The sequence below is a fragment of the Chlamydomonas reinhardtii genome, chromosome 1 (assembly GCF_000002595.2).
Source record: "Chlamydomonas reinhardtii strain CC-503 cw92 mt+ chromosome 1, whole genome shotgun sequence".
In the NCBI taxonomy this organism is placed as follows: Eukaryota; Viridiplantae; Chlorophyta; class Chlorophyceae; order Chlamydomonadales; family Chlamydomonadaceae; genus Chlamydomonas; species Chlamydomonas reinhardtii.
The window spans coordinates 2,557,953-2,575,716 of record NC_057004.1 but is presented as its reverse complement, the minus strand read 5'-3'; the positions used below and the strand labels follow the sequence as shown (position 1 = coordinate 2,575,716).

The 17,764-nt window shown below is 60.6% G+C and overlaps 3 protein-coding genes across 4 annotated transcripts; 1 reads left to right on the top strand and 2 right to left on the bottom strand.

Moving 5' to 3' along the window:
* Positions 1-2,236: 2,236 nt before the first annotated feature.
* Positions 2,237-6,967, bottom strand: CHLRE_01g014950v5 (uncharacterized protein). 2 transcript variants are annotated; one of them, XM_043058378.1, is made up of 7 exons: positions 6,706-6,967; positions 6,398-6,491; positions 6,005-6,288; positions 5,717-5,810; positions 5,248-5,419; positions 4,652-4,901; positions 2,237-4,165 (listed from the first exon to the last, which is right to left on the bottom strand). In XM_043058378.1, exons 3-7 carry the CDS (start codon positions 6,179-6,181, stop codon positions 3,854-3,856), a joined length of 1,005 nt encoding a protein of 334 aa, XP_042928291.1. In that variant the 5' UTR covers positions 6,182-6,288; positions 6,398-6,491; positions 6,706-6,967; the 3' UTR covers positions 2,237-3,853. The 2 variants fall into 2 exon arrangements, with proteins under 2 accessions (XP_042928291.1, XP_042928292.1); XM_043058377.1 differs by having other exon boundaries at positions 6,480-6,491.
* A 1,740-nt stretch (positions 6,968-8,707) lies between these two features.
* On the top strand, positions 8,708-13,826 carry CHLRE_01g014900v5 (uncharacterized protein). Its single transcript, XM_043058376.1, has 10 exons — positions 8,708-9,494; positions 9,572-10,489; positions 10,658-10,756; positions 10,898-10,954; positions 11,196-11,294; positions 11,455-11,498; positions 11,627-11,684; positions 11,852-11,977; positions 12,171-12,398; positions 12,551-13,826. Exons 1-10 carry the CDS (start codon positions 9,417-9,419, stop codon positions 12,689-12,691), a joined length of 1,848 nt encoding a protein of 615 aa, XP_042928290.1. The 5' UTR covers positions 8,708-9,416; the 3' UTR covers positions 12,692-13,826.
* Positions 13,827-13,925: 99 nt separating this feature from the next.
* On the bottom strand, positions 13,926-17,339 carry CHLRE_01g014850v5 (uncharacterized protein). Its single transcript, XM_001689408.2, has 9 exons — positions 17,148-17,339; positions 16,523-16,901; positions 16,353-16,384; positions 16,031-16,176; positions 15,651-15,754; positions 15,292-15,465; positions 14,973-15,155; positions 14,749-14,811; positions 13,926-14,559 (listed from the first exon to the last, which is right to left on the bottom strand). The coding sequence occupies exons 2-9, from the start codon at positions 16,523-16,525 to the stop codon at positions 14,512-14,514; spliced, it is 753 nt and encodes a 250-aa protein (XP_001689460.2). The 5' UTR covers positions 16,526-16,901; positions 17,148-17,339; the 3' UTR covers positions 13,926-14,511.
* Positions 17,340-17,764: the final 425 nt, after the last annotated feature.

Sequence of the window (17,764 nt, the reverse complement as noted above, 5' to 3'; positions counted from 1 at the left end):
GCATGCAAGCAAAGTGCCCATGCACAGTCGTCACGTTCTCGCCCCCGCGCTCTTCCATCAGCCCTCTCGTCATTCCTGCTTCCTGCTGCCAGCCCTTGCCTCACCGGGGCGTCCCCCTGGTCGCGCCTGGGCCCCACCCTGGCTTTGCGTCTTAGTTCTCACGAGACTGGTGAGTGGAGGAACCAACAGCCCTTCCCCTAGGAGCACACACGTGTCTGTTTGGTGGTATCGCCTGGCCGGGCGCCCGAGCGTGAGGAATGCGCGTCAGCAAACTTCCCGCCAGCCAGCAACTTGTCGGTACAGTAACTCCGGCGTTCGACCAGCCGCGCGCTCATGCACTACCGTAGCAAACTGTTTGCCATCTGCTGGGGTCTGGGCATCAGCTGCACCCTACAGGCGGGACTTCACCAACCTGCCTTAACACTGTCCCATCGCACCCATATGAGCACGCACACACACGCACACACATACACACACACACACACACACACACACACACACACACACACACACACACACGGGCGGGCTTCGTTTTGTTGTTTTCTTTTCAACACACACACACACACACACACACACACACACACACACACACACACACACACACGTCCAGCCGTTCTGGATGCGTGTACTTTGCACGTGCGGCGTGCGGCGCGGCAATCCTTGCAACTACCAACACTTTAACTGACACACGGGGATCACAAACGGGCTTCCGCGCAACTGTTAACGAACAGGGGCGGCGGCGCGTGGCGTGGTAGTTGGCGCGCGGCGCGAGTGGGAGGTGGTAGTTGAGCGCGCACGCGTGTGAGAAGGTGCGGCGGAGCATGGTACGGTGGAGCACGGCTGAGACTGGCGGTTGGGAGTGAAAAGTCGTGCGCGCGCCGTTTGGGACCCGCTTTGGTGCTGTCGTCAGCTGCGTCGGCCTGCTAGGCTCGCGCTTGGTGTGGCTTGTTGTGGGTGGACGTGTGGTGCCTTCGACTGCGCTTTTGCGCACAGACTAGCTTTGCGTTGGATGTCACGGACTAGCGATGCCTTATGAGCCGCGAGCCTTGTGATTGTCGGGACAAGTCTCCACATTCAACACATGCGCACTGACACAGCTGGGCTCTGAAGCGCTGGTGCGCATGAGTTCACGTCTAACAAGGCTGCCGATGCACATTGTCCATTCGTCACGCGGCAGAGAGTTGAGCGCGGGGTGGTCTGGGTCGAGGGGATTCCATGGATAGGATCCTGCGTGTGACCGAAGCCTCAGAACAGGACCGCTGATGGCACGGAGTGATAGTGCTCGTCAAGAGGAGTCGATTGACACCACTTTGGTATAAAATGGAGGGGTTTTAACCCCTGAACAACAAGGTTTTGTCCGTCGGGGGGTCGGTCGTCCCCTCAAGGGGGGTCCCGGGGGATTTCGGGGCATGGGGTCTGGCACTTTGTTTCCTACCCCCCCCCTGGTCAAGCAGCCCGCACCCGCGCGGCGGTGAGAAAGCAGCGGCAGGGACGCGCATTATATTGACTTGACATGCGCGAAGAGCCAGGGGGGGTAAGAATAACAGAAGCCCATGCCTGAAAATAACGCTGGTACTTTCAGTTGTGGGGCTGAGCCCGCGGAGCGAAGCGAGAACACAGGGGCCGGACCGCCCCTGTCCGTGGCGCCCGCTGCGTGCGTGTTGGCTGCGTTAACGGCAAAAAGTATCATACTGGCACAAACAGCGACTGCTAAGGATTAGTGTTCGCTATTGCCTATTGCATGTAAATAGGCGACAGGGAAAGTTCCGGCGGAGCGAGAAGTGCCTTCGCACAAGCATCAACAGTTGACTTCCGCGACCTCGCATAGAAAGGCGCCCGCGCGCGCTTTTAGCGGATCTTTGAGGCAAACTATGTCGGCGGCAAGCATTTTGGGGAACTATAGCGCGAGTTCTCAGGGACTTCCGGAGCCATTCCTGTCGCCGCGCCTGAATGCTGAGGCGTGCTGAGGCGCCCCGAGGTCGCTCCGGCCCCGCGCCTAGCCCGATAAGCGTGGGGCGTCGGGTGGTATTCATAACGGTTGATAGCAAGGTGGTGCTTCGGTTCTGTGGCAAGGGAGCCTGCGGTGTGTGTGGATGGTGTGGAGTACCAACACGCGTGTCTTGCCCTCCCAAGCCCGGAGCTGGTGCGTCGTCGGCGACAGAGCATAAGTCGCGGTCCCCATGCTTCTTCAGGGGCTCAGCCCATTTTCCAGCTGTTCAAAATTGACACCCCCTTGTATGAATGCGGGTTACAAGAAGGGGACAGTGCAATGAAAGCACCGTCTTCGGCACAGGGAACCACCGCCCCAAAGAGCGCAGCCAACCGGCCCCCTCCTCGGCTGCCAACCCAAATCACAGCTGCGTAAGCGCGTCGGAACTGGGCAGAAAGCCGGTCACAGCCACACCAGACACAGCATCACAAGGCTCGCGGCTCATAAGGCATCGCTAGTCCGTGACATCCAACGCAAAGCTAGCCGACATGTCCACGCCCGGACGCGCAACTTAGCCCTCCCACGCTTTGTTTGTGCTTATTACGTCATAACGTGCACATATGAGCCTCGTACTGCTGCGTTTGGCCCCTAGTTCTGCTTGTGGGGCGCTTCCCGAAATCCGCCAGGATGAGCTCCCGAAACCCGACGGACCCCCAGGGACGAGGACCGACCCCCCAACTTTAGCGGCCCAGAACTTCCTCACCAGACACCCCCTTAAAAAACTAAAAGTACGTGCATAATGCTCTCCTAAAGCTCTGTAATTTTGAGCATGGGGTAAGAATCTGAGCTTTCTACCCCCCCCCTGGCTTGACTTCCCCATGGGCCAGTAGGGGTTCCCACCGTCTTTGACTCTACGGCGAGATCAAGGCGCGCGCGCGCTGCTAAACATTGAGCTCCAGAAACGGCTGTGTATGTCCCACCACACCACGCTGCAGCTGTGCAGCCCCACACGCTACTTAAGACCGCATAAGGCTCTCGCGCCGTCCGGAGCGGCCTACCTGCGGTCAAAGCCGCCCTTTAATACGCATTGCGCACTGTCGAGTCTCTCCTCTCTCTCGTCTCTGCTTTAGCAGCCCATCAGTACGCTTCAGGGGCTTTTATCATCTCCCGTACGACCCCAAGGGCGGAGCATGAAACACGCCCGGCCGCCAAGTAGGCGGACACGACATGACCACGGCAGCCCCTGGCAGGACAAGGCACTTCAACCCGCCAACGGCAGATAGCCCATGTCCTCTCCCCGCCACACCCTACCACCCGTCAGCCAGTCAGTCAAGACAACTCGACACGCGAAACAGACACAACGCGCCATGGGCCACACACACGCCTGCAACCAGCAACCAGCAGTCAGCAGTGGACGAACGCCCATCTATCAGCCCACGTCCTAAGTGGCGTCCTCCTCCTGCGGCTGCTGGCCCTCCTGCTCCTCCTATCTACCTTGCTGCTGCTGCTGCTGCTCGCCGCCGTCTTCCTCCTCCGCCTCCGGCGGTGGGCCGCCGAACTCCTCCGGCCGGCGCCGCCACCCGTATGGCAGCTTGTGGATGAACGCCACATCCAGCTGCAGCAATTCTGCCGGCAGTGGAGGCGGCGATGGAAGCCCCCCACCACACGCACGGCCGCCGCCGCCACCCCCGCCTCCACCGTCAGGCCCAGCAGCGACCACCTGCCCCTCTGCAGCAGCGGCAGCCGCCGCCGCCGCCGCCACCACCGTCAGGCCGACACCCTTCGCCGCCAAGCGCCGCCGCGGCAAGCAAGAGGCGGTGGCGGCGACAGCCGGGCAAGACTGCTGACGGTCAGGGGTGGCATGAGCGATTTGGCTGTTGATGGTGGATGGCGATAGATAATGCAACAGCCGGCGCGCTGCAGCTACAGCCTGCGCAGCAGGCTGGGCATGCTGCTGGAGAGGTGCTGGTGCAGGGGCCGGCAGACCGGCACGACGCTGCGCCGCAGCCCACAACCACTGCCGGTGGCACGGAACGTGTCGTGCGCGCGCAGGCGGTGCGTCGGATGCGCCGGGCTGCAGGCCGCCTGCTGCTGGCTGCTGGCGTGGCGCTGGCCCCCCACCGCGCTGTTGGGCCCCAACGCCCCGCCGCCGGCCCCGCTGCCCGTGCTGGCATCCACTCCCGCACCGCTGCTGGGCCGCTGGGCCCCGCAACCCATCCGGGCGGCGAGGTATTCCTGTGTCGGGGGTGGGCGATGTGCGCCGGGTAATGCGTTTCAAATGGGGCCGTAGATGAATTACCAACGGCCAGGGCGCATGCATGGGCCTGGCATGCATGGACACACACGATACAGCAGCCCTCCGCCCAGCCCCCCCAAAGTGGCGTCGGCCCTGATCTGGTACCAGTATGGCCATTACAAAGCGATCGCTAAGCTAACAGGATAAGGTTACACGCGCGCGAGCCAGGTGCCGGTTACCACGACTACCGGCAATACCGACAACGAGACCGAAGACTCAAGACTCAAGATTCAAGGGCGTCCAAGATCAAAAGGTTAAGGTCATACCTAACCCCTCCACGCTCTGGGCTCTTGTTTTGCGGGCTGGTTCGGGCTCCCTCGGTTGTTTAGCTATGGTGTCTGGATCCCCGCCCCCAAACACACATACACATAACCCGCAGCAAAAGCCCATTGCAAGCTTCTTTGAGCGGTAAGGCATGCACACACCTTCCCGCGCCGCCGCGTGCTGTCGTTGACCGGCCACCGGTCGCAGCTGTCGTGCTCCGCGTAGGCGCCGTTGCCAATGGGCAGCAGCGGCGCGATGCCGTACTCCTCCATGACCATTGCGGAGGCCGCCACCTCGCCCGGGTCGTCCGCCCAGCTGTCCGCCATCAGGAAAACCTTCAGGGGCTTGATCCGGCCCGTGACGGGGTTGCGCAGCATGGCGGTGTTGGGCGCGCCGGCCTCCACCAGCAGTCTACACGGGATCGTGTGTACGCATGGTGTGAGTGCGCAGTGGTCCGATCATCAGATGAGGGCACAACCGCGCAGCAATGGCTTGGGGCAACAGCCCGAACGCTGCTGCACCACTCCTGGATGCAACGCTCAGCAACGCATGTAGTTCCATGGCCGCTTCTGTGCGCGTGTGAGCCGATGCCCGCCCTAGGCCAATGTCCTGCCGCATGCAACCACTCCTCCTAGGGTTCCCTTAAAAGACCATGTGCGCCATGTAGCCCTTCCGCAGCTCCTGTCAAGCCCTGGCCCTATCTAGCCTAGCCAAGGTGCACACATACACGCACACGCCGAGCGTGCCAGAGGCTTACATAAGCTTGTCCACCTTGGCGCGCAGGTCGGACACGTGCATCAGCTCAATGCGCGGCTTGCGCTCCACCAGCACCACCCGCTCATTGGAGAAGGCCATGCCGTCAATATCGATTTCCGTCGTGGTGATGCCAACGAGGCAAGAGATCTTCTTGAAGCACCATCGCTTGGCACCTGAAGGTATTCACGCAAACCGTGAATAATGTCACTGCATGTCACTGCCGGTGTCCAACCAGCCACATTGTGAACCCCGGGTGGGAATATAGCTTGGTGTGTGCCTGATGCTGAAGTATTATTGTCGACATGAAGCACTGCACCCAACGTACCCAGCATGGACGTAAGGTAGGTCATATCAGTTCAAGCCCTTGCGCCCTCAGTGCAGCCAGGGATTGCTGTGAACCTAAGCAAGGCTGATGCTGAAGCCAGCAGAGTTTCGACCGCTTGTGCTGCGTTGCATGCACAGGGCCTCACCCTGATCGCGGGCGAGGTAGGCCAGGGCCCATTCGGCACTCTCGTACTCATGCGCGCCAATGCGGCGCTTCATCAAGCCCTGAAGCGTCTCCACCTGGATGGAACAGGCAGGGTGGGGCACCAGCATGCTGCAGTCAGGCGCGCTCAACATGCTCTAACCGCAAGCCTAAGCCGCTGGCCTCCAACAGCAGGCATACATGTATGGGGTGTACAGATCGGCTGCACGCGTTCAACAAAGTATATGAAGAGGCCAGTCGAATGTCTGTATGAGCAAAGCGACCCACGTACCGACTTCTCTATCTTCTTGCTTGCACCCTCTGCACCAACCACCATGGCCAGCTGCATGCCGTCCTGCAGCTGCACATCCTCAGTGTCCACCGCCGTGTCGGCGCAGTCCGCCAGCGCCAGGAGCTGCGACGGCTTCTCGTCCACCGGCACCACTTGGCGGCAGGCGTAGCTCCCCATCTTCGCAGTGAACTGCTTTTTGGTGAGCTTCCGGTAGTACCGTTTCACGTAGTCCAATGAGGGACCATCAGGCACGAACACGGTTATGTTGTTGTACAGCTTCGGGTCTGCGGAGTACGAAGAGGAGCGACGTCGTCAGCGCCCTTTTCCGCCCAGTACCGCCTGCCGCGCCGCCGCAGGCCCTCCGCACGGCTACATACCTACTAGCGCACTCACCAGCACAAGATGGCCCCACTCTGCTGCCGTTTCCTAACAAACCGGGTGCCGATCCCCACCCTAAAGCCTTGGACGTCCTCACCAGCAGCAGCCTCTGCAGGGAGGAAAGTCCGGGGACGAAACCACAAGTCTCTGCCACGCGCGAGCAACAATCCCAACATGCCGTGAGGATCATCATAGGTTTATCAGGCAAATAACCCGAGCAGACTTGAGGGATATTTATCGGTTGGTTGGGTTAGCACCGCCCGCTGCAGAGCGCCCACTGGCCAGCCTTATCCATCGCGCTCCTCTACCGACAGCTCCTTTACCTTTCGCGCTGAGAATTTGATCGACGCGTGCAGGCTTTAGCTTAGCGGCGCGAAGTCCAGGCAAGGTTGCGATTTGTAGGTCCTCAAGCGTTTCGTAGCCAGCCTCCTTTAGCCTCCACAGGTCAACATCATCGAACCTAGAGCTTGCGTGCCCCAGAAGGGTGCGAACGGACCCACGAACAACGGCCAACTCCGCGGAGCTCATGCTCTTGTGCAGACGTCGCTGTTGCAAAATTACTTGGCGACTTGGCTGCCTCGTTGGCGTATTGTCTCTGCCGCAGTCGGTGTTTAAAAAGGCATGGAAAGATTGTTGCGCCGCGCCGCGGTAACGAGACCGGCGCAAAGCTGGGATTGGCATAGGCGCGGCGCAACAACTCCCGCAGAGAATGTCCTAGCCTTTGAACATGGTGACCATGGGAAATGCACGTCGCGCGCGGCTTTGCCGCCGAAGTATGCAGGCCGAACCACGGGCCACGGGCCCACAAGCATGCTTTGGGCCATCCTGCGCAAGGGACCGGTGCAGTGCGCTGCCCCGACCTGAGGGAGGGGCTTCTGCTGCCTCGTTTGGAATCGAGGGGGGGAGAGGGCACTCCGGCACAAGCCTGCAGCTTGAGGGGCCGTAGCTCAGAACGGGTGGCTGGGGAGGCTGGGACTGGAGGGGGCGGGGGTGGGGGAGGGGAGCCGGGTGGGGACGTGGGGTGGGGTAGTTTATTCCAGAAACCAAAGCAAACCAACCCTAACCAACCGATGGGGGATGAAGCGGCCGCTGGACTTCTGTGCAGTATATTGCGAGTATACGGTTTGCAAATTTGTGGTATCGCAAGGTTATTGATGTGCTTGAACAGGGGGGGGGTAAGGATGCCGCAGACATACCCCACCCTTCAAATCGAAACAGCTTGACAAGAGCGTTCAGAATCCGCTTTCAGAATTTTGATCAGGGTAGTAATTGCAGAGATATGGGCCCCCAAAATTCAGGGTCGGTCGTCGGTCCCCGGGGTCCCCAAGGTTTCGTCACGGTATGCCGGAAACTTTCGTCTGGGCCTCATAAGACAGCAGGGCAAGCCCAGACCGTTGCCCAAAGCATGTAATGGATGCTTTTAACGGCTGGGAAACGTCAGGAGCCTACCAGAAGACGAAGGGCTACCGTCCGTCAACACATGTTGAGTTGGGATGTTGGGGTGCGACACGTCTCGCCTGACCAGAACGTGCCACAAGTCGCGGACCGGTGCTTGCGCGCCGGAGGAAAACGCATGTGTATGTCCCATGCGTAGGTAAGACTCGTAAGCGTGCTTTACACGGGTGCAACTGAACGGCCGCAAGATGTTCACAACATGTCGACAACATGGCTGTGGTCAAGACGCGCCCGACGAACTTTCCGTGTTTACATGTTAATAGAGCTCGCTGAAAGCGGTCGTTTGGCACCATCCTGGAAGAAAACAGAGGGGATTTAGGGGGTGTACGGCATGGTACGGCACGGTCGGTTGTCGGTCAGGGGGGTCGGGAGGTTTTGCGGGGTGGGGTCTGGAACTATTGTTCGTACCCCCCCCCTGGCTTGAAAGAACGCAACACGCACAAGGTATGTACACTTAAGAGCAACGATTGGTCTCGACCCACTAATGAGCCAACCAGAAACTGAGGATTCGCGTGGCAGGCAATAAGGCATCCGCAACCTATGTATGAGCTGCCCCTGCGCCCCGCCTGCGCGTGCCCACCAGCGCCTATCTTGCACTCCAGCGAGTCCCACCCGCGCTGGAGCCCAACCGTCAAGCGTGTGAAACCGTGTGCGCCTAGAGGCAGCTTATGGAAACCGTGTCAGGCCCATGTGTCTCCCCATGTGCCCCACGTGTCCTCCTGGCGCCACCCGGCACTGCATGGCATGCATGGGGTACAAGCCGAGCAGCTCTCAGCGGGCCCTGCCCCGCTGCCCTGGTTTCCTGGCCGGCGCTTGTTGCCGCTTTCATACACTGCTCTTTGCCTTTCTTTTACTTGCTCTCAATAGGCACCAGCCAGCCAGCACAGCTCGCGTGCAGCCGTGCCACCAGCCACCACATGCGCCTTGACCTGCCTTGACCCCTGCCGCACTCGCTTTCTTGACGCGGTCCGAGCGGCCCTGGGCAAAACCCAGAAATAGGCAAACAGTAGGCGCCCTGTATGTAGAGACCTAACAGAAAAGTCACAGACCACGCAACACAGACCGACACTCGCACCGAAACCACTTCACAGATACATGCGCCATGAGCGCGGGCTCAGAAAGCACTGATGCTGTGAGCTAGAAAGCGGCACCCTGCGCTAGAGCGCTACCTAGCTACATAGGTTGATGTGGGTTCATTGCAACGCTTCCATAGCAAGCGCACCTGAATGCGAGGGCCGTTAGGCGTGGCGGGAGTAGATGCGCGCCTCATCCGTCTTACAGAGCCCAGGCAGCGTGTCATCAGATCGTTCTGCTGGGCCCAGCTTGCGAGCCGTTCAAGCACCTTGCTATACCTGGATAGTATTCAAAATCACATACATTGTAAGGAAACTGTAAGGAACCATTCACATCACCCGCAATAACAGTATCTGTCTCAGCGCTGCCGCGACGATGGCCCTTCAAGCACGCTGACATGGCACCAACTCCTGATTCCGGCAAACATTGAGCTTGATACAGATTTAGTCTTCTGGACAAACGCTCAGGGACTTGGTCAAAAGTTGCGCAAAGCGCGATGACGAGCATGCAAAACGAGGGGGAGGCTCCTATGCCGGGATGCCTTTGCTTCAGGCCCCGCCGGCCCAAGCCCAAGTCACTTGCCGTAAGCACCGCCGTGGTCGCGCCTCGCGTTCTTGGTGTGGCCGATGCAAGGCTTACGAGGTGCACACCCATGTGCAGGTGCCCGCAACGGCTCCAGCCCCGGGCACCGCACAGCCGGCAGATGCGGGCCGCGGAGTGGTTGGACCTGTTGCGGATCCCGCAGCTGCCAGCGCGCCAGCTACTGCTCCAAATCCCGATTTGGCGCCAGCAGCTTTGACACCACCCAGTACAGCACAGCAGCTTGAGGCACCAGCCCTAGCTTCCACGCAGCCTCTTGACGGGACCTCCAGCCCCGAGCCGACACCAGCAGCAAATACAGGCTCGGAAGTTGCCACCGCTACCGCGGAAGCGGCAGGGACAAACGCACAGGCGCCCTATGCGGAGCTACTGCAGGTGGAGGCGCGTGCGGGGTCCGCCTCTTCGACATCGTCAGCCTACTACTCTGCCGGAGGGTGGTCCCACTTTGACGAAGAGGGCGAGTGGCTGGGGCCCCCAGCTGGCCGCACGCATTCTGCTGAGTCTGTGGACCGACGGGCTCGCAGCCAGGGCCTCAGCATTAGTGGTGCAGGGGCAGGGGGCGGCGCGCTGGCCTCGCAGGTGGCCGCAAATCGACCGACCGCGCCGCACCACGGCTTGCACCCGCAGCACCAGCTGCCACCTCCGTACCAGACCCTGCATCCGCACGCCCATGCACATGCCCATGAACCAGGACACCCCGCGCAAGCGGCGTCAGCAATTCTGGCCGCGCCGCAGAACGGCCACGCAGCAGCAGCACCAGCAACAACCTCTGCGGCTGTGGCGGCAGCTGCAGCTGCTTCACCTAAGAGCGTCGCGTCATCGGTGATGGTTGTGGCTGAGGCAAGCAGCCGTGCAGTTGCAATGCCGCTGGTGGAGACGGAGGGCTTCCCGGTGCCGCCGCCCGAGACGCGGGAGGCGTTGTTGGACAGGGTCACGGAGCTGTATGCGATCCAGGGCCGGCCCTGCAAGGCGTGCCAGGTGCGTTGGATGATGTGGGTCGCTTGGGTTGGGTTTGCGCGCGCTAGGACACGACCAGATGCCTAATGACTTGGAAACATATAATTTCGTGTGGGATTGTAGGTCATGCTGCATTGGCCAGCGTCCAAGCACCAGGTTGTCAATCATGGCACACGCTCCCTTCCACAGGTGCTGTTGCAGTACTGCAAGGCCAACGACCTCAAACCCGACACGCTTCACCCCGACCTTAAAGCGCGGGACATGCCGGATGCGGACGGGCTGGCCAAGGTGCGGACGTGCACGACTGACACGGGATGCGCAGCCTTTGGGCCTGAGGGGGACGGACGCAGCCGCAGACGATGTTGCGGCGTCACCATGCATCAATTCATGTCGTGTTCTTGTCACGATGTTGCACATGGTATTGCGCAGGTGGTGCAGGGTGTGACGGATGGCCTGGAGGATCTGGCTTCAGACGAGGGCTGGCAGGTGAATGCAGCGTGTGCACAAACGGGGGCACACACAGTGCTTCCTTTCACTGGGCCCTCTCGCACACACGGCCGCGCTTGAAATGGACGTCGTTGTCGGGGCCAAGCCAGCCTGCCGCGCGTGCTGTGCGCCAATGCTACTTGTGGTCGCGGTAGCGCAACAACACGCACAGACTCATTGTGCTTTTCTTACACATGTCCCGGTTCTGTCCCACTGCCCACATTGATGGCCGGCCCTTCAGCTGGTGCGCGATGACGAGCTGCGGCTGCTGTACAAGGCGGTCCCCAAGTCCAATGTGCACTGCTTCAGGGCGCGGTGCATCCTGGACGCGCCCACCGAGGTGCGTGCGTGCTGGTGCTGGGGCCATGCATGTCGCCAGCCTTGGTGATATCTCTCGTGAGGGAAGGCAGGAGTTGGGTGCTCGGAGGCGCTGTTTTGCACAGGCACTGCAGATGAAGTGTAGGGCACATCCTTTTGGCCTTTCTATGCTTTGTCTGCAGCATCTGGTGGCGCTGTCGCGAGAAGTCGACCTTTGCCCTACCTGGTGCGTAGCATTGGTGGATGCGGGTTGATGCAGCGAGTGCACCTGCCGCTGGCACCTTGCATTTAGGGATGCACTTCAGCACGTTGTCAGCGCATGCTTACGGGGTAAACATGCTTTCTCCCTCACAGGAACAAGTACTGCACATCGGCGCACGTGCTGAAGGAGGCCAGCCCCACAGACGTCACGGTCAGTTGGGGCGGGGAATGGACATTTGAGCAATCACAGGGCTTTCAGCTTGAGCTGCCTGGTCCGTTCGCGAGCATGCAAGGCACGCCCTGATGCGCGCGACAGCCCTGGGCCGCAGGCAGCCCGACACCGCTGCTGAGGATGATAGTGTCGCCACCGCCCCGCAGGTGTATATGTCGCTGTACGTGCCGTGGCCCTTCAACGACGTGGGATTCGTGGTGGAGGCCAACGGGGCGGACCTGTACGAGGAGGAGGGCCGCCTCATCATCGCCTTCGCCAGCCCCGACAGCAAGGTGTGGCGGGTACAGACGAAGACACGCGGTGGGAGGATGAAGCATGGAAAGCTGCCAGCCATAATGACTACGCTGGTGGCAACGTGTGTCTGGGACCAGCTGGGATTTGCTCTGCCCATCTCCATCTAGTACGTCAGCCTCTGGGCTGTCCTGCCGCTTGGGTGCAAACACCTCAACTACTTGGCGGCTGCAGGAGTCGGGTGTGCAGCTGCCTGCGGGCGCTGAGAAGCACCGCAAGGTGAAGCTGCTGCGCCCTAGCTGCATGTCCTTCACGCCGCTGCCGCCCAAGACCCCGGGCGGGCCGCAGCGCACGCTGTGTCAAGTGCAGACGTACGTTAACCCCGGCATCTCCGTGCCCTCCTTCATCATCAGCTTCGTGCTCAAGGTGCTCAGCCCCTTCGTGTTTGGGGCCGTGCAGAAGGTGGGTGCATTTGACTGGCCCCAAGGTACTCCGCTAGTTTGCTTGTGATGGGGAATACACGTTGCAGATGGGTTGCCGAAACTTGGCATGTATGTTCAGGCACTTCCGGCGCCCGTGCTAATAGGTATGAGCGCATGCCCTGTCGCGCACAGGTGCTGGCGTCCGCCTTCAAGTCGCCCACAGGGCCGCTGCCGTCGCGGCTCCAGCAGCGCGAGCTGTTGTACGGCCTGGTGAAGCGGCGCACTGAGGCCTACCTCGCCAAACAGCAACAGCAGCAGGACCAGGTGCCGTAGCAGCAGGACCGGGTGCCCTAGCAGGACGGTAGCCGGGTTAGTGGCCGTGGTGGCACATGTGAGACTTCGGTATGGAGACCTGGCGCAGGCAAATAAATGTATGTGAAGCTGTGCGGTGAACCCGAAGATAGCAACGATGGAGTTATGCATAATGAGCGGTCGATGCGATCACGGCAAGACCATTATTGTTGTGTCTTGTATAAGATTACTCGTACACGTCGTACTTAAATGCCTGAGCGCTTTGTGCCAAACCCGGCTATAGCGAATGTGAAAGCGTGACCAAGTGAGGGAGTGGTGCAGCATGCTCATGACAGGAGAGACGCTTGAGTATAGGCGAGCACGAGATCAGGCGCTCTGTGACCGGAGGGATAACCATTTCTCTTGTGACCGAAGAGATTGCAGTGAGCTTCGCTTATGTGGTGGTGCTGTGGCACAACCTCGAAGGGTCTGTAAGGGCCTGTACATACCGGTAGGTGTGGACATACCTGTGCGTGTGGTGGCTGATGAGAACCTTAGGTGGGGAGTGAGGGCCTAGAGGTCGGGACGCTGGAATCCGTACGCAGCAGCTCGTGTCAGGCGGTGCAGATTGTAGTGGGTTCTTTCTTCTCCAAGGTCTGTGTACGCCGGGTCTGTCCAGCGTAAGCTGCACACGACGCTGTGGCATCCTCCTGGAGGCCCTATGGAGCCAGAGGATCTCCTAAGTGCACGGTTGGCTGCTCGCTGTCAAGTATGCGGAGCTTTGAGACATGAAATGTGGCCTTTGTACTGCCCGTCGTGCTGCCTGTGACGTGGGCATGGGCATGGACTCGCTGCCGCGCAACAGGGCTCGTTATTGCCCCGCGACAGTTGTTGGCGGCGGGGTGGCGGTGATTGCGTCATTGGGGTGGTCACCCCTGCTGCCGCACGCGCTACCGCTATGGCCGCGTGTGACCGCTGCAAAGCCGCATTCCCTGATTCCCGGTGCAAGGCCCCCCTGAGCCCTTACAAGGTTGTGGGTGAGAGACTCAGGCCCACCCGGCCTCCACAGCTCCTCTGGTCCTGACTGTCCTCGCAAAGTGCATCCAGTCACGCCATGCTGCTGCCTTCGCCAGTCTGGGTAGACATACTGAAGTAAAGGCTGTAAAGCCCCATGAAGCTGCGTGCTGTGAATGCACCTTTGGCCCTGCAGCCTGCCGCAGGCTCAGCGCTATCTTCCTGTTTGCCCCCTGGGGGCTGGGGCTGCGGCCAGCCGATGCCCCCTCAGGTGGTTGCGCTTCCCCGCCCGCATCAGCAACATCAGGAACAACCCCCCCCACCACCACACACACAAACATGCGCATTCCAGTTGACATCCGGCTGAAGCTCAGTTGCCTAATTGCCTTGCTTGGACAATCGGCTTGCGTCCCGGTGAATTCATTCTGCGTGGTGCGAGCACGAAACTTCTACCGTGGATTACAAGGTTGCTTAGGCATTCCGTCATTGAATGCTGTGTGTCACACCCCGCCACATTTACGTATTTCCACTCGTACGTGACTCTGCACTTGGCAACGCGGGCCCCGCAGTTGCCAACTTTGATTTACACTCTTGCACAACTGGCCTAGCGGACACTGCACATCCACGATTGCCGCTATACACGCATCGGTATTGATACACTCCATCCGCAAACAGCTCCTTGCCTCTGCCAGGCCGAACCTCCCGGCACGTTGCCCACGGCGGGTCCTGCAATACAGCTCATCCTGCGGTGCGGGATCCATCCTGCTCAACGGCGCCGTTGTACCGCGCAGGACTTGTACACAGCCTCCGGTCCACCGTTGCACGCATAATTTTGCCTGCCGTGATGCTTAGGTTGAAGTGCCCACAGCCCGCTTTTCCCGCATGTGCTCCACAAACTGCAAAACGTTGCAGCAATAGGCACACGAGTACGCACAGGGATGTGTAAGCCTGGCAACATGGGTGGCGCTGCACGCCTGCGTAGCCCGCCAATTTGAACGTCCCATCCCGCTATCGCATCCTGCTTTCTGGCCGCATTCACCATGCCGCCCTACATGCGTCCTCGCACAGAAGCCCCGGCGACCCACCTCGTCCAGCAGGTAGGGCCAGGCGCTGTTCTCGTCGAAGTTGGAGAAGTCCGGCTTCACCGACTGCGGACAGGAGGGGGCGTCGTCGGCTCAAACACCGCCCCTCCGCGCCGCTGGCGCTGCCCCCGACAAAGCCACTTGGGCGCCTGCAACACCAAGGCCCCTCCAAAACCAACACCTAGAGGACGCTCATGAGGCGCACGACATGCTGGCCAATCACGCACCTTGATGAAATCAAGCAGCTGCTGCCATGTGTCCTTGGCTATGGCCCGGTTGCTGTGCCGCGCCTCCAGGAAAGCCACCCAGTCGTCCACCAGCGACCAGGCGTTGGGCCCCGCGTGCGGCGACTCCAGTAGCAGCCGCCACATGCCCACCGCCGAGTCCAGTTGCACACATTTCTGGCCCTTCTGCGAACCGAGTACACGGTGCGCGCAGGTCCGTTGCAAGGGCATCAGGCAACCATCAGACATCCGCACAGGCCACCAAAAAAGTATTGATTCTCGGCAGTCCCCCGGCACGAAGCGGCGGAACCCGCGGTCGTACCTCGCGGCTGAAGTCGTACGCGAAGGCGTACACGGCTCGGAAGGTGTCGGCCTTGGCCAGCGAGGCCCGCAGCTCAGGCAGCTTGGACCGCAGGCGCGTCAGCGTCTCGGCGCCCAGCTTGACAAGCCCCGACACAAACTCCTCCCGGCTGTACTCGCACATCACCGCCGCGCCCTGAGGGGCGTTGAGCAAGACAACGCAATGCGTTGGAAGTGTTCAAGCAAGTGCAGGCTACCGCTACCTCCGCCCGACCTCACCCTTCATCCATGTACGCGATGCATGTTGTTGCACGACTCAAAACGTCAAGCAACTCTCGGCAAAACAGCCCAAATCCCGTTAAAGTATACACATGCCCGCACCATATGGTAGCTGATGACCAGCATGACGATGTCAGCGGGCTCCACGCCCAGGTCCTCACAAAACTTCTGCACGCCGTCCACACCGATGTGGTCCTCGTCCGGCTCTGAGTAGCAAGCAAACAAGCAGGCGGGCGAGCGGCATGGGTTAGGCGGCGCAATAAGGCCTTGATGTGCGGATGCAAGGTGCGTGGCACGGCCACAAAGAGAGCACACTGGGTGCTCTGTCAGCAGGGGCCATGAATACCACACGATACAAACATTTACCCGGTTGGGCTACACGACCAGTACTTGCCAGCAGGGACGCCCATACAGCCACACCCTAGAGCCGTGGCACCAGCAAATGCTTCTCATCCGTGACCGCTGATCGCGCCGCCACGCACCCTTGTAGCGGCGGTACAGCGCCTCTGCCGCTCGCCGCCCCCCGCGACTGCCGGCCTGGTCAGCCATGCCGCTGGTGAAGAAGTCGTCGATGGCCTTCTCACAGTCGAACTGCGAATCCGCCAGGCACCCAAGGCCAACCTTTTCGCTGCAGACAAGGGCAGCCAACAGGAGCAGCGGAGAGGGTCGGCAGCATGGGCGGCTAGGGTTGGGGCCCAATGCGATTGCGCCGTGTTGCCGGTTCCCACACCTGACCATAGCAGCCCGCGGTTCTTGAGTACCGGTAGCGCTACCCATGTGGCCAGCCGGCAGGTAATGCCTCACCTGGCCCCCGTTGCGTTCCTGAACTCGGACAGCTGCAACGCACGAGGCCGAGACACGGGTGTAACGAGGCCAATGTGCAGCGGTGCGCAATTACACGCCAATGCATATGGCCACATGCGGTGAGTGTATCCCATCCATTTATACACTAAGCACCGAGCACCTCGACCCACCATTGTCTTCTGGGCCTTATTCAACTTGCTGAGCGCCGGCGCCTTCGCCTTGGTGTGCGTGGTGTGGACGACCCCGAGCGGCGAGCTGCCATCTGCGCCGCCCGCGCCACTGGGTGACGACCCCGCCGCTCCGTTGGCAGCCTCTGGTTGAACCACCTCCTCTGCTGCCGCCTCTGCAGCGTTCATGCCTTTCCCACGCCCCTTCGCTGGGGTGGCCGCGGCCTTGGCCTTGGCGCCACCCTTGGCACCCCCCTTAGCGGCACCCTTCTTGGGGGCCATCGCTCACTGGGCCGCTGTCCCCGCGGCGGCCCCTTCCACCTCGCTGGAACTTGAGCGCGCTTCAGCCGCAGAGGCGCCGGGCGAGGTGTACGTCGGTGGCCTGTCGTGTGTCACGAACCACGGGCCCGAACCCGAACCCCGGGTAAGTTCGCACGAAACTTTGACAGATTCGAGGTTTGGTAAGCACCACAGCCGAGGGGGTTCTGCCCAAACGATGTCGCGGGTGCAGGAGATCTGAGGAAAGACTGTGGCGTCAGCAGCGTTTTCGGTCTCAAGGCCCGCTGAGCACTTCTTAGCCCACCAGATAAGTGACAGACCATCGCCGCGCGTGCCTCGTCGTCCTTACCTAGACGCTCAAGTTCTTGAGCTCAACGCCGCTTATACAGTATCCTGGCCCTGTGTAATAAGTATATGTGTGTAGTATGCAAGCTTGATGACAATCTTCGGTGGAGGAAGCCAGAAGTAGAACGCTGAGGAGTGGGCGTTAGTATGCTGATATGCAGCTTAGCCCGCTGCTGGCAAATTACACATTGAAAGCGTTTGATTTGTTTTAGAAGAGACCTTTTTCAGTTGAGAATGTGTTTTAGGCAGCAGCGATCGGGGGTAATTGCGTCGCACGCGCAGCGCGGCGCCCGCTCTCAACCCGTTCTTGGACCTATTGCCCCATTGCACGTTCATGGTGAGGCCAAGCTGGGCAGTAAGGCTGGGCAATAAGGGCGGGAAGGTAGAAAGGCCAGAAAAGGCAGCGGGAGAAGGCGAACCAGTCGAGCTTCTTGCACCCTCACCTGTGCCCTCGTGGCCCCCTCAGCTCAGCAGTGGGTAGCAGTGGAAGGATTTCACTTGTCTGAGTTGGTACGAGGTGGCGTCAGAGGGGCTTGGACGGGGTTCCCGCCGTGCAGGCAAGTGCAGGAGGGTGCAGGCTGCATGCGGACAAGCATGCGGACGCATCCCCACCCGCCAGGT

Coding starts and splice junctions, on each gene's coding strand:
- CHLRE_01g014850v5 (XM_001689408.2), bottom strand. Junction 14,812..14,972: donor AGCTGCTTGATTTCATCAAG/GTGCGTGATTGG, acceptor TCCTGTCCGCAG/TCGGTGAAGCCGGACTTCTC. Junction 14,560..14,748: donor GGCCCTACCTGCTGGACGAG/GTGGGTCGCCGG, acceptor AACGTTTTGCAG/TTTGTGGAGCACATGCGGGA.
- CHLRE_01g014900v5 (XM_043058376.1), top strand. CDS start 9,417: ATGCAAAACGAGGGGGAGGCTCCTATGCCGGGATGCCTTTGCTTCAGG. Junction 11,499..11,626: donor GTCGACCTTTGCCCTACCTG/GTGCGTAGCATT, acceptor TCTCCCTCACAG/GAACAAGTACTGCACATCGG. Junction 11,685..11,851: donor CCAGCCCCACAGACGTCACG/GTCAGTTGGGGC, acceptor ACCGCCCCGCAG/GTGTATATGTCGCTGTACGT.
- CHLRE_01g014950v5 (XM_043058377.1), bottom strand. CDS start 6,910: ATGAGCTCCGCGGAGTTGGCCGTTGTTCGTGGGTCCGTTCGCACCCTT. Junction 5,811..6,004: donor GCAAGAAGATAGAGAAGTCG/GTACGTGGGTCG, acceptor TGTTCCATCCAG/GTGGAGACGCTTCAGGGCTT. Junction 4,902..5,247: donor GCCAAGGTGGACAAGCTTAT/GTAAGCCTCTGG, acceptor GATCCCGTGTAG/ACTGCTGGTGGAGGCCGGCG.